The 14,307-nt window shown below is 36.6% G+C and overlaps 1 protein-coding gene across 4 annotated transcripts in view; it reads left to right on the top strand.

Annotated features, from left to right (window-relative positions):
• Nucleotides 1-392: 392 nt before the first annotated feature.
• Nucleotides 393-14,307, top strand: part of PACRGL (parkin coregulated like) — a 33,992-nt gene continuing 20,077 nt past the window's right edge. For 3 of the 4 annotated variants that reach the window (XR_009532972.1, XM_060103656.1, XM_060103643.1), the window contains exons 1-7: nucleotides 393-560; nucleotides 4,293-4,358; nucleotides 4,475-4,629; nucleotides 6,986-7,053; nucleotides 8,728-8,818; nucleotides 11,588-11,722; nucleotides 12,197-12,304. Coding sequence is in view for 2 of the 4 variants with exons in the window: in XM_060103656.1 (XP_059959639.1) it covers nucleotides 4,307-4,358; nucleotides 4,475-4,629; nucleotides 6,986-7,053; nucleotides 8,728-8,818; nucleotides 11,588-11,722; nucleotides 12,197-12,304 (609 nt within the window). In the remaining 2 variants the exon portion in view is untranslated. The remainder of the gene's footprint in view (nucleotides 561-4,292; nucleotides 4,359-4,474; nucleotides 4,630-6,985; nucleotides 7,054-8,727; nucleotides 8,819-11,587; nucleotides 11,723-12,196; nucleotides 12,305-14,307) is intronic. The other variant, XR_009532973.1, reaches the window with a different exon arrangement.

Here is a 14,307-nt window from a genome sequence, read left to right as displayed (position 1 = left end):
GGCTCTTCCGCAGAAGAGTTTGGGGCGGGAGTTCACGGTGGTCCTCAGCTCTCAGAGGGTTTAGGGCAAGATACTTGGAGAACATAGAGTTAAGAGTGCGAGAGAAACGTACGAGTTAAATACACGGACTGCGGAGAGGGTGCGGCGCAGGTACAAGGAACCTGTGCTCTCCTCTGCTCCTTGGCTCTATCGTTCCTAAAATACCCTCCACCAGGAGCCCCTTTGTCCCCGGAGACAGAGCTCCTAGCTCGCGAGCTTCCCTTTCAACACCCGTCGCCTCGTTGCCAGGGCAACCCTTTCCCGCCTGGCGAGCCTCTGCGACCTCCCTGCTATTGGCTTAGCGGACGCAGCGTGCGTCTGATGTCACTGCACGGCGCCGCGAGATCCGGGAATGCTGCGAAACCTCATTTCCCGGGCCCACGGCGGCCTGTGGCGGGACCTGTAGCTGTTGGCTCAGCGGGCGCTGGGCAAAAGCCCCACGTGGGGTGGCGGCTGGTGTGCAGATCGCGGCGGGAGAGAGGCGCGGTAGGAACGGGTCTTTGGAGCCTTGAGCCGCGCAGGTGCGGGAATACGTGGTGCCGCCCGCATTCTCTCGGAGCAGGAGACTTCCTCTCTGGCCTGTTGCTATGGCCGCCGGACCACGTTGCTAAGGAGCCTGGAGATGCTGAGCGCCAAGAGCTCGCTCTTCCTGGTCGGGCTTTGACCGAGAGTTGCCTTGTCGGCCTTATTTGGAACTGGCCGCCTTTCCCCCACTCTCTCCGACCTTCTTAAAAAAACAAAAAAAAAAAACACAACTTTCTTTCCATTTTTTTCTCTCCATGTCCTCCTCATTTTCTAACTTTGACAACATCCCGGCTCTGAACTGGTCTTAGGTATTTGGAAATGTGTGGTGTTGGAGGCAGAGAGGCTAGGAAAATGGAAAGAAGATATTAAGACCCTTAATACTGGCTCTTTGGATTTACAGTACTTTATGGTGAAAAGGATTGGGTTAGGTGAATATTGGGCTGTGTCGCTGTTCTTTGGAATTTGAAGGAGTTTTAGAGATGGAGCTCATCTTCTTTTGTGGGGCTCCTATTACACTTTTGGAACTTCCAAACACCAGATTAGGGAGTAGGAAAAAAAAAAAAAAGTGGCCTCTGCCTCTGAGAATTTGCCAGATAGTTTAGTGCAGTGGTCTCAAAGCCAAGTGCGGGAAGAAAATGCATGTGGGAAAAGAAATAGGATATATGAACTGTCCAAAACAATGAAAAAAGAGTATGCTTCCCTGGCATTGACCCAGATGCCTATAATCCCTTGTAGATGACCTGCAGCATCTAAGGAAACCTAAAGTAAAAATGAGGGGTCCACAGTGGGGGCCCTCCTTGGTTTGTTTGCTCTCTGATACTGTGACATAGTTTAGGTGTTGGGGTTAAGTGGGTTTATGGATTTTAGTGTCTATTTAGGATTTATATATTGTTTTGTAAAAGATTGAGGGGTGTCTGTTGCAATATTTAGAACACAAAATAGTTCTTACTTTTTCACTTCCTCCCACCATTAACCCTTTACATCACCCTCCACATGTTATTTAACCAAAAAGCACTCAAAAGAATTTAGTGTAAAATGAATTAAGCTTTTTTCCCTTTACAAACAACTTATGCTCTGGGTTTGCTGTCAGTGGTATGCTGCGAGGTGGATATTATTTTTAAAAATTGAGTACACTTCATTTGTCTGTAAAGTAAAAGGTGATACTTTTAACGGTAACTGAAAAACTAATTGTTTTGGAAAGAAACTAACAGGGTGTTTTGGAAGTGGACAGAGAAATGTTTGCATCATTGTGTGTGTGTATGTTTTGATATTGTTGCTGAAAATTACATAATTGTATTACACATAAAAAGTGTCCTGTATACTTAAAACCTTTGGAAGCTCAATTTTCTAACATGTTTTTCAAGTGAAGAGTTTCAGTGGCTTTTTGAACTTATTCAAAATATAATGTAGCTCTTTCATGTTAGTGCCTTACAGAAACAGCTATTTGACATAAAAGGAGATAGAAATTGAGTCATTCTAACAACAACTTTTGCAGAATTGGAAGGTAATGTTGAAAAATGTGCATCATGATTTGACGCAGTGAACAATGCTATTTTTCTGTTTGTAAGTAGGTATCTTTGTGATGCATCTTTTTCAAATATGACAGCTATTACAATTTACAACCAGAAAAAAAAAAAAAACTGAACTTAAATCAGGTCTTCAAATTGATAGCACAAGTATTAAACCAAATTTTTCAAAAAGGAGAAAACATAATTTAATTACACTGACCCCCACTATTATTAGTAATACTAATACTAAAAACATTTTGTACCATTACAAAGAAAATGACAATAGCTGAACTCATATAGTACTTACTATGTGCCAACCACTTTTCTAAAGTCTTCCTCTACTTTTAGAGTAGCTAGTTACTGTAATTATCCCCAGTTATAGAGTTGAGGAAACTCAAGTTTCCTTGACACAGATTTTTTTTTTTATTAAACAGAAACTTATATCGTATTGTTCCCCATCAGGAGTTCTCAAAACAGAGACCAGGTGCAACAGTAAATACTTGTTGAATAATCACTGAAGTGCAGTATTAGGCTGATGTAATTAAAGCCTGCCTTAGCTTATCTTAGAATATTATCTGACAAATTTAATGAGCTAATTACCATATTTCTAGAAAATGCCTTGGGGATGAATGTGAAGTGTAATATTGGGAAGTAACTCATCTGCTGGTAGTAGGATGAGAAAATTAGATCAGTGTATTAAATCAAGAATGTTGAAATTTAAAATTATTCTGTGTACAGAAATAATCTTACATTTAGTTTATCTTTACAAGGTACTTTGGTCACATGGTATTTGAAATATTTGGGGGCTGAATGTTATTACATGGAGCTTTGTCCTTGTGAAGATTTCTAATTTGTCAAGTAAATTAAAATAATCTCATGTTAGTACTCATTTAAGAAGGCATCAGCATTTATCCTGAAGAAGAGAAAACTAAGGAGTTATGACCCATGTCTTCAAATATTTGAAAAGCTGTCATTTGGAAGTGGAAGAAGACTTCACCTGTGTTGCCTTAAGAGAAGATCTTACAGATCTTTTAGAAAAATAATTATATTAAAGACTTAAAGTGGGAAGTGCTCTAATGGAAGAATAATTGGAGTGTCATATAAATGGGGGAATGGAGTAATCAAATAGAAATCAGAAGGAAGCAGTGCATAAATCAGAGTGCTATGGATGTGGACATTTGAGAAACAGAAGATCAGGAAAGGCTGCATGGCACTTGGGATTGGAGCTAGACCTAGAAATACCAGCAGGCAGTTGAGTGTATGAGTCTGAGTGTTGTGGTGGAAGATTCCTTGAAATAATTTGATTAGGCAGGAAATCAAGGGCTATGAATTAGAGCCCTCCCATTAGCAGAAAAGAGGGAATTGTGAAAGAGGGAGAAGTGAACCACCATTCACTGGATAAGCAACTTTATATATTATCTTATTTAACCTTTAATAGCAGCCTTGATAGGTTTGTATTATTTCCCCCGTTTTCATAGGTCAAGAAGTCAAGGCTCAGAGAGATTAAATAATCTGCTTAAATTCTTAAACATATAATTGGTAGAGATGAGATGCAGACCCAGATCTGAGCCCAAAGCTCCTACCTTGTCACACCACACTGATCACATCTGTAGGGTTGAGTGTAGGAAATGGAAGAAAAGGAGACAATGATCCTACGTTTTTCAGCCTGAGGGCCCAGATAGCTGGTTGTACCTTGAATTAACAAGAGGTTCATAACTTCAGTGTGATAACTTCAGTTTTGGTTACGTTCAGTTTAGGGAACTTTTGGTACATTTAGTAGGAGAGTTCATTTTGTCACTGGAAAAGTAGGACTTGTTATGCATATGTTAACATTTGGAACTTTGGAAATAATGGAGGCCAGAGAAGGTGAAGACAATATGGGACAGGCCAACCACTTTTTCCAGAAATCTGGTCTGCATTTTCTGAATATAGCCAGAGGATTACAATTTAGTTTCTAAACGTATATTTTGACTGTTTGAATGGAAAAATGCATATTTTTATACATCTTACTTTCTTACAGATGGTTTTTAGATTACTGTTATTGATATTGAAGTTGATATAATTTCATATTTTCTTATTGGTCTTTCAGGTATTTTGTTCCATACCATACCTTTTTTGTGGCTCTTTTACTGTATTTCCTACTCTGTTCTGTTTGGTCTTTATATTGTTAATGAATCCTTCTCCCCAAAAAAGTTGAAATCAAGTTTCATTTAACTGCAGGAGTAAAAGAAGCAATGCAGAAATCCGAGTGCCATAGAGGTGTACAGTTAAGAAACAGAGAGACAGGTACAGAATGTTGCTTTTAAATGAAGAGGTAAATTTTGTTGATGACACATTCTGTTATACTGACGGATGCAGGATGAGGTTTCACCTCTTCCTTGTTGATATTCTGTTTCTTCCAGATAGCTGTGATCAAAGGACATCATCAAGTGCACAAATAAAACATAGGACTACAGTTCAACAAAGGAAATCCTCCTCGTCAACCAGTTCTCCAGAATCTGCAAGAAAACTTCATCCTCGACCAAGTGATAAACTTAACCCTAAAACAATTAACCCTGTAGGTACCAAAGAGATTCCTGACTCAGTAGATTTCCAAAGTAGTAGACATTTTATTGAGCCATTCTGAATGCAATCCCAAGTTCTTTTGTTTGTTAGTTTTAAGCTAGTGGTGAAGGAAAGCATATGGTAATCATGATGAAGAATGGAGATAATGATGTGAGTGTGGAATTGAGATGGTGTAAAGTAAAAACCAGCTTTGGTATATCCTATCACATTCATGGATGAGTATTGTAGAGTATAATATAATTTGCATATCAGCTTTCTTTTTTTTTTACTTTACTATGGTTATTTTACTTCCTAATATCAATGAGTAAACTTGTATTCAATTGCCATAGGATGAATTACATGCTTCTGTAGTTGCATAAAGTCTCTGACCATTTGTCTGTCATCTATAAATGAGCTCCACTAGAATTCTTAACTACAGCCCTAGTTTTCTTTTGCCTTCTCACAGCAATTTAATCACATTTAGCAAACATAAGATTCATGTACATAAAAGTGCGTAATTGTAGGTTTCTAGATCAGTTTATCCAAAAAGTGAACACATTTGTGCTCCAACACCAGATGGTGTCTGGCCCAGCCTTACATAGGGTAAGATGATAATGGTTTCAGCCTTTAAAGGGGATGATGAGAGTGGCTGAGACATGGACTTTGATGGCAGGTAAAATATGGCAGATACTTAAGTAAGGATACAATGAACTATCCAAGGACAGAAGGAGATTTTCTGACTTTATAAAAGGAAAATGGAAAATAGTTTAAGCTTCTATGTTCCTTCACTTCTTTCTGTAATTTGCAGTGTCAAGGAAATCAAACACGTGAAAAATGCCCTGATCTCTCTGTGCTCTTCCTTTTCTCGTATTTCGTTGGGGGAGTTTATGGCTACACTTCAATTTTCTTCCTTTCTTTAAAGAAAAACTTTAGTAATATTTAGTGGCCCTAGTCTAAATTTTATTAAAAATCAAGGAAAGCTTTGGGAAATAATTTAACGATGTGACTTGAGAATAGGGTATATTAGAAAAGACCATGTCTAAGATATGTAAAAACTCCTGATCCAAAGCAAATCAGTTAGAAGTCGGGATAGTGGTTACCTTTGGGAGAAAAGGTGGGAAGGGGTTGGAAAGAGGCACTGGTAACATTCATGTTTTCCACCTGAGTGTTGGTACACAGGTATATTCACTTTTTGAGAATTCACTGATCTATACAGTTTTTAAGACTTACATTTTTCTTAGCAGGAAGTATAATTAGATAAATGAAACGTTAGTATTGCTGTGAATTGTCACACAGAACATAGATTGAGCTTTGTAAATTAATCTTTTATTATAATATTATATTTTAATGAAATGTCATTTATGTATTTTTACTTAAAACATATGTGTTTTTCCAGAGGAAAAAGGGTTCGTTCTAAACTTAGACTTTTACGTACATTTTAAAATTACTGAATGTGACTTTAAAAAGTTTTTTTAGCTAGTTGTATCTTTAAAATAGATTAGTAAGTTTATATTTTGTAATTTAGACAGCTGTGTTTCATTTGATTATGTTCAAAGTACCATGTGGTAAAATATTTACTTTCTGTGCCTAAATTCTTAAGCCTCTGATCACTTATATTGAAATTATGTATGCTGCGATTGTTTAACTGTTGTGATTGATCATCTTTTAAATTGTCTTTGAGAGTGCATATAGAATTAATTTAGTCATAAAATAATTATGTAGAAAAACTGGAAGTTGTGAAGTTATATATCTAAGCAGACACATCCGGGCATGTGTTTGTGAGAGTCTTGCTCTGTCTTCAACTCTGTCACTCCTGTTCATCCTAAGCCTTTGATTTCTATTGAAGCACAAAACCAGATTGGAGAAATTACAGGTTCTCTGACCATCCAAGACTGTCCATATTTGAGTGGAGCAGAAGTAGATGTGTGGGAGGTTGAAAACACATTATACTTTCCCCGTACACCTTTTCTCCATTTAGTCCTCACTTTGAAAGGTCACAGTGTGTGGAAGGGGTGGAAAGATGTTATCTTTATTGTATTTGTTTATAGTATTTATATTTAAAAATATTTATCTATAGTATATTTATTTTATATATGGTTTCAGCTACCTTCAAGCCTTCTGAAACAAGTTAAGGGTAAAAGGAAATATACAAAATGCGTTTGTGGTTGTGGTTTCAGTATTGAGAGGATTGATCATTTTTTTTCGCCATTTTTCTGAGTAAAATGATGTTGTACTTGATATGAGCGTGGTGGCTTGAAAGTCAGTGTATCCGATCTGCCTCTGACCACAACAGGGTTGAAGTTGATTAAGTATCACAAAGTGGAGGTGATAGTTAATATTTATTGTATTCTTGTCATTTTTTATTTCAGTTTGGTGAACAGTCACGAGCCCCTTCTGCATTTGCAGCTATTTACTCTAAGGGAGGTGTTCCTTGCAGGTAAAATCAGCACAAGTTATAATTGATCATATTATTCAAAATAATTGAGTAAACAATACAGTTTTCAGTTTAAAGTTTTGAAAGTTTTATTTACTAGGGAGGTTGAAATAATGGTGACTTATTCATACTTTGGCTATTGGAGTGGTATAGATCCTGGGACATTGTTGAAGGAAATCATTTTAATTCCAAAATAGAATTACTGATAGATCTACAGTAAACCACCAAATAATTTAAGAAATTGAATGAACCAGTTTCTAAAACAATTTAAGCATTCATAGGCTTGGGCAAATTTCAAATAAATAATCCTTTTTTGTTCGTGAACTGGAAGTTCACAATTTAGTGAAATTGTTTCATTATTTTTTTAATTATGCTTCAAAAATCAAAGATTTACAATTTTATTTATTGAAATTATATTTCTTAATGAGTAATATAGCTGTTTTTGTTTACTTTTGATGCAGTTCTTGTAGCCTTCTTGGATAGAGATCAAAACTATTTTAAAGCAAACAATGCAGGTTACTAATAGAGTGATATCATTTTAAGATTTCACTACTGAGAAACATTAATTTCTTCTAAGTATAACCAGTTTTATCCTGTTATAGATGATAGAAACTTTTGTTTTCATTGTGGAAAGAATAATCAGAACATTGTTTTTGTTGTTCTAAAGTTAAAGAAATGTAGTTCTTAGTGGTATTTTCAGATTTGGAGGGCTAGGAGTGAAAAATAAGCTCAGGAAGCATTCTTTAATTTATTGTTGTTATTATTTTGTATTTGCATTCTGAATTGAAACTCTATTTTAAGGGTCTTATACACCCTCCCCACTCCGAGAATTTATTATTACTAAAAATGTAAAAACAGTGTTGCTGAGGCTTCTTGCTCTTATGAAAAGAAGGTGTCAAGTTGAGAACATTACAAAAGGAATGTGAAGTAACAGTTGAATGTGTTGAATAAGTTCATGATCATGGGTGTGATGATGGTTCCATGGGTGTATTCATACATCAAAACTTTACATACATCAAATTCTATACTGTATAATTCTATACTGTATAACAATGTCCATTTTATTGCGGGTTGGTTATGTCTCAATAAAGGCTGTTAAAAAGAAAAAAAGCAGCAGCAACAGTGACTTTAATTCAAGGGGCTACCTCTTTGTTACCCTGCATGGGCCATTGCACCTTCCTGGCCTCAGTTTTCTTCTCTTTAACAGGGATAAAACCTGGCTTGCCTTTAGATTATTCATATTAGGGTTAAATGATTTCCATCTGAAAAATAATGTTTCTAATTATCACATTTTGTTTGCATGTTTTGTGGTAGGTTTGCTATAGTTTTGTCTATATTATTTGGCTATAATTATAACTGAAACATATCAAATGTAACATTTGCATTAAGACACAAATAGCAACATGCTGGAATTCCAAAATTGTAGGCTAAACAAATGTGGAGTTGTTTAGTTTTGCCACCAAACAATTTTGCTAAAAGAGTAGAAATTTGTAGGATTATAAATATATAATTATTGCTTTATAAGATGCCTTTGTAACATCATTTAAGGTCATAGTATTCCTACATGTTACAGAATAATTCTAATATGATTATGTTCTAGAAAGAATATGTATATGTTAGATAATCACTGCTTAATATATGTTGTCCTTGTTACATGCACTGCCTTTTATATTTTAGATTGGTCCATGGTTCAGTAAAACACAGGTTACAGTGGGAGTGTCCTCCTGAAAAGCTTCCGTTTGATCCTCTTCTTATTACTTTAGCTGAGGTAAATACTCTATCTTTCCTAAATGCTTATGGAAAACAAATTTTTTAAATTGTGTTAAATGTTATTTTGTAACTCATCAGTAAATACTTTTGAAATAAAAGCCAAACAACTGTATTAAAGCACCACATTCCCTTAGGAACTAATTATGATTGATATATGTTTATTAAACTGTTTAAACAGCTTTATAAACATGAAATTAAACATGAAACATGAAATCTGCACAGGTATTTGTAGATAAGTGGATAAAATATTTATATTTAATTTAAAAAAAATTCTTGGAATCAAATTCAATTAGTCAAATCAGGAGAATATCACTGATTTGGACTTATATTGCATCAGATAACAATTACTGGTTGGTCTTTCTTTATAGAAGCAGGGACCTTTAATATGATATGTTTCTTAGGGAACTGATATTACCTACCTAATGTTCTTTGGGAGAATTCTCTGGGCTTTTGCCTACTGGTACATTTTAAGTAGAATATCATGGAGATGGTTTTTGTAGAGGATTTTAGAAAAACTGCTGATAGATTCCTTTATATTATTTAACATTTGTGTCAGGAAAACAGTTGGCATAGTATTAGCTTGAAGAGAGTCAGTGATATCTCCTGTGAATTTCATTATTTATAAATGTATAGAGTTAGAGTCAGAAGTTGAGAAGTGAATTAACCAGTTGTACTTAACCTTTGAGATACTTGTCTTCTTTAAGAGTTAAGGATCATTTTTGTTGTTGTTGATGTTAAGAACGACAGCAAGAGCTTCGATGGTATTAATCTGAATAGGCAGTGCCTCTAGGATAAGTCATACAATAATAAGTAATCTAAATAAAATATGACAGAAAAAACTCAAGCTTTTTTTCTTCATTTAAAGAAACATTTACTTTTCCTGTAAAACTAGTGGGGAGGGCCAGGTGGCGGCAAAACAGAAAAGTAGATAATTGTGCTGATTGAGATTCCTTAATTATAGTGAATCCTTAGAATTTCTAGTTCCTCCTTTAGTTTTCCAAGTATACTTACTCTTTTAAATGGACATAACAGTTACTACTGAAGACTGCCAAATTTTCTTAAGTCTCAGCTTTTCTTAATTTGTACCTCAGCTTGTAGAAGGTATTTTGGTGTAATAAGCAGTGTATTTTTATGGGTAGCCTATTTTGAAACTAAATTTTAATCAGTCTCTTAAACTTGGTATTGAAAACTAAAGATGTTCTAATATTTCATTAGTTCTTTTTTAAAGTTTTTATATATGGTAGCAAACAATTTTTTAGATGAATCAAAACTATAGTGATACCTTTTAAAACATACTCTAGCTAATCACAAGGAATGGGGAGTGCTTTAACTTGGGAGTACCCAAAGGGACTCTGAGTTTAGTTTAGACCTCATAAAGTCAGTCTTTTAAATACCCGTTTTCCAAACACCAATGCTTTTATTTCTGTACTGGGTAAACTCCACTCATTTATTAATGGGGAAATAGTGACAGAACCACCACTATTTAAATCCATTTCACCTCTTGACCTGAGATTCCTCATCTCTAAAATGAAAAGGATAGGGGTGCTCCTAAGACCATAGAACCTGTGTTCCAAAATGGTGCTGGTGTGCTTGGTATCATAGTTTTCAAAAGCATGACAGCATCTAGGAGAAGAAGTGTTTCATCACTGTTTGGAAACACATAGTTTGGTCTCAAGGACAAATTGTTTGAAAATTAGTATTTTTAGGCATGACCCTGCAGCTGGTTATAGTTATTCCAGATAATAATTAGTCAAACTGAGGGAATGTTGCCATTGCTTTCTTTCTTTTTTTTTTTAACATCTTTATTGGAGTATAATTGCTTTACAATGGTGTGTTAGTTTCTGCTGTATAACAAAGCAAATCAGCTATACATAAACATATATCCCCATATCTCCTCTCTCTTGCGTATTCCTCCCACCCTCCCTATCCCACCCCTCTAGGTTTCTTTCTTTGTTTTACCTTTTCAGAAAAGGTACCTATTTTATCCTGACTCAAAATAATCAGTTAAATCAAAAGACTACTGTTTAATTGTTCCTAATGCATTTGGGGTGAAAGGCATAGTAAGAAATGATTTACACTGTTTTTTTTTTCATATTTTTGTTTGACATTCTGATGTTAAAAATAACATTTGATATCTTACAATGCATTTTAAACATAGTATAAGATTTGTCTTAGTATTTAAATATGAAGGAAATATAATATTTTAGAAAGTCATTAAACAAGTTGCAAAATCACCTTTAAGATAAGGGGTCCAGTAATTTTGCATTCATAAAGTGGAGTTTATTAACATACATTTTAAACTAATTTGCTCTGATTTCAGGCAGTGTTTGGGAGTATATACAACATGTTTTTAGTATCCTAGTGAGTTTTTTATCCTTCTCTTTATTTCTTTTTATTTCTTTCCTCTCCCTCCTGTCCTCCTTCCTCTTTTATCTCTGTTTTCTTTTTTCCTTTGTTTTCTTTTTCTTTATTTCTTTTACTTTTCCTTGCTTCTCCTTTGATTTTTCCTGTTCCTTTTATTTCTTTCTTATTCTTTTTCTTTTCCTTTCCTTCTTTTCTTGGTTAGAGATCCCTCCTGCCTCATGTATGTCCTGTGTTCCATGATATCTTAGCTTAATTGAAATTGTAATTACTGAAATTATATTTCACAAATAGGAAAACAATAATAATAAAACTTGATTTTTACTTACACAAGTAAGGATTAGTTTTTTTGGTATTAGCATCACTAAATGGGTAGTAAATCATGTTTTTGTCTTTGTTTTGGCAGGGTCTGAGAGAGACTAAACATCCGTACACCTTTGTGTCAAAGGAGGGTTTTAGAGAATTACTTTTGGTCACAGGTGCTCTTGAGAAAGCTGTGCCTTTGCTTCCTAGACTGATTCCTGTGCTGAAGGCAGCTCTGGTATGTCCTTTATTCCTTTAGACTCTCTGTGGTACATTTAGAATATTTTATGTCTTTTTTTCTTTCAAATTATATGCAAATTTGTTCTTTACCTGTGACTTTGATGTGTGTGCAGAATTAGGCCAATGTTATTCAGGGCCAGATGATTACTTCCTGGAAGACACCTTGGGAGGATGTACTAAAGGTAAAAAGGGACATCTTGAGTAATTAGAGAAAATAATGAACCTCAAATCAGTCTTTCTGTAGGCTACAATATATTTTAATTAATGTTTCAGTCAAGCCAAATTTGGTTTTTGCTTCTAGATGTCCTGTACTAAAGGTTATGTTTTAGATTCTGGGTTTGGTTGATTATCTTCTAGGACTGAATGTTCAATCTCTTTTTCTCTACCTGCTTGCCCTTTCTCCTTACCCATCCTTCCTTCTCCCCTCTTTTTGTCCCTGCCTGTGCACCCCTAACCACCCAACCCTCCCCAGGTCCACTTGGATGATGAAGTGTTTGAAAGAGGATTGAATGCTCTGGTACAGTTAAGTGTCGTTGTTGGCCCTTCTCTAAATGACCATCTGAAACATCTGCTTACAAGTGTAAGTACTGAAAAGATTAGAGAGGGATCGTGTATATGTATCTCTTCCTGATGTAATGGCTTCAAATTAATCATTAAAATGATTCAAAACATTAAGAAAACCTCATCATCCTATCCAAAAAATATAGACATCAGACCTAGTTGTTCATAAAATATTTTTACTAGTGGACTTGGAAAGCAGCTACATGAGCAAATTTAGAGTTGTAATCAAAGTAAGCAGAAGTTGAATGGACAAAAATTAATGAACAGTGTGAGGACTTCATGCCTATGTGGATTGGCTATGAATTATAAGCAGAGCTTATACGTATTCTTGTGGAATTGGATATTGCCAAAGTGATGTTTTTCATCTTTTTTCTTTTTCTTTGTTTCACATTGTAAGATTTTTAGTGAGTCTCTAGCATTCAGGATGAGACATTTTCCTGTTAGGAGTAGTTTAACCATATCACAAACTTATATTGGGGTACTCTGCAGTTCAGGTGGTCCCCAAGACCACCCTTAGGTTGAATAATTTGCTGAAAGGACTCATGGAACTCAGAGAAGCTGTTATTCAGTGTTGCAGTTTATTACAGTGAAAGGATACAGATTGAAGTCAGCCAAGGGAGGAGGTGCATGGAGCAGGGCTGAGAGAGACCAGGTGTGGAGCTTCAGTTGTCCTCTCCCAGTGGAGCTGTGTGGCCAGTGCTTGCATTTTCCAGCAGTGACGTCTGGCATGATGCATGGAGTATTGCCAGCACGGGAAGCTCACCTGAGCCTGGGTGTCCAGGGTTCTCATTAGAAGTTTGTCACATGGCATCACTGCCTGTCTGCCTGGTTGACCTTCGTCTCCAGCCTCTAGAAGTTGAGCTGTTACCTTGTGGCCCGAGGCCCCCACTTAAATCACTTTTGTTAGCATTGACTATCTGGTGTGGCCCAAGGCCCCAGGTAAACAAAGACACTCTTATCTGGAAGGACCTTCCAAGGGCTTCAAGGTTTCCATCCAGGAGCGGGGGGCAAGGACCAAACCTTTCTTTATGCAGAGTTAATCCTTTACTGCACACACTGAAAGAAAGATTAAAGTCCTGGCTGGGATAAGCTGTAGCTAGGATTTCTCTGCATGCATCCTTCTGTAGTTCAGAGCAGAGACATCTCTGTTGATCATAGTTCCACTTTTTTCTTGGACCCATCCACCTGAGAGATCCTAGAAGTGTATTTTTAACTTCTTATTCTGCAAGTAGACTATTACACCCCAGAAACCACCTGGCTAAGCCTATGGACAGAAGGGGTGGTGGTGGTGAAAGTAGGGGTGCTGTGGTTAGAAATGGTAGGAGATAAAGTCTCACCATGAGTCTGGTGGGGAGAAGACAGAGTGAGACCAGACTCTCAAACGTTAACATACGGGGAGTCTCAGGACAGAAGGAGGAGAATCCTGGCAGATACTTGCTTATCACCCTCAGGTCAGCAGGTTGGGTTGTGGCTGACTAACTACAGGAATTTCACAGTAATATGTAGAATGACTCATTGTAGATTGATCACTTCCTTCAAACATTCAGCAGTTCAACATAAGTCTGCTTCTCTCTGCCCTCCCATTTTGTGTCAGGTATCATGTGAGGCACAGGGAATATAATGCTGAACGAAACCAGAGATGCCCCCTGTCCTTGTGGAGGTTGGTTTTTGATTGGGGGAGAAATAAGTAGCAAGGACATCCTCTGAGAGAATTAGGATGAGGTGAAGAGGAAGCGACATGGAGAGAAAAGGATCCTTCCCCCAACTGGAAGTTGAGCTTCCTAAACAGCCTCCCATTCCTGCCCAGTGTGGTGGTGGGAGAAGATCAGATCAACAGTTAAACTATTTTCTTTTTTTTTTAAGGGACAGTAGCGTTAATCTTTGGTCAGTCACATTCCTCCCCACAGCTCTGCTTTTCCTAAGACAAGGACTGACTGAAGGGACCTCTTCCCTTCCTGGGGTGGCAACGCTTTGGGGAGACCTAGCTACCACACTGACCTTCACACCCCAGTGGGATTCCAC

Source organism: Mesoplodon densirostris, chromosome 1, assembly GCF_025265405.1.
Source record: "Mesoplodon densirostris isolate mMesDen1 chromosome 1, mMesDen1 primary haplotype, whole genome shotgun sequence".
In the NCBI taxonomy this organism is placed as follows: Eukaryota; Metazoa; Chordata; class Mammalia; order Artiodactyla; family Ziphiidae; genus Mesoplodon; species Mesoplodon densirostris.
This window is presented reverse-complemented; position numbering and strand designations above follow the sequence as displayed.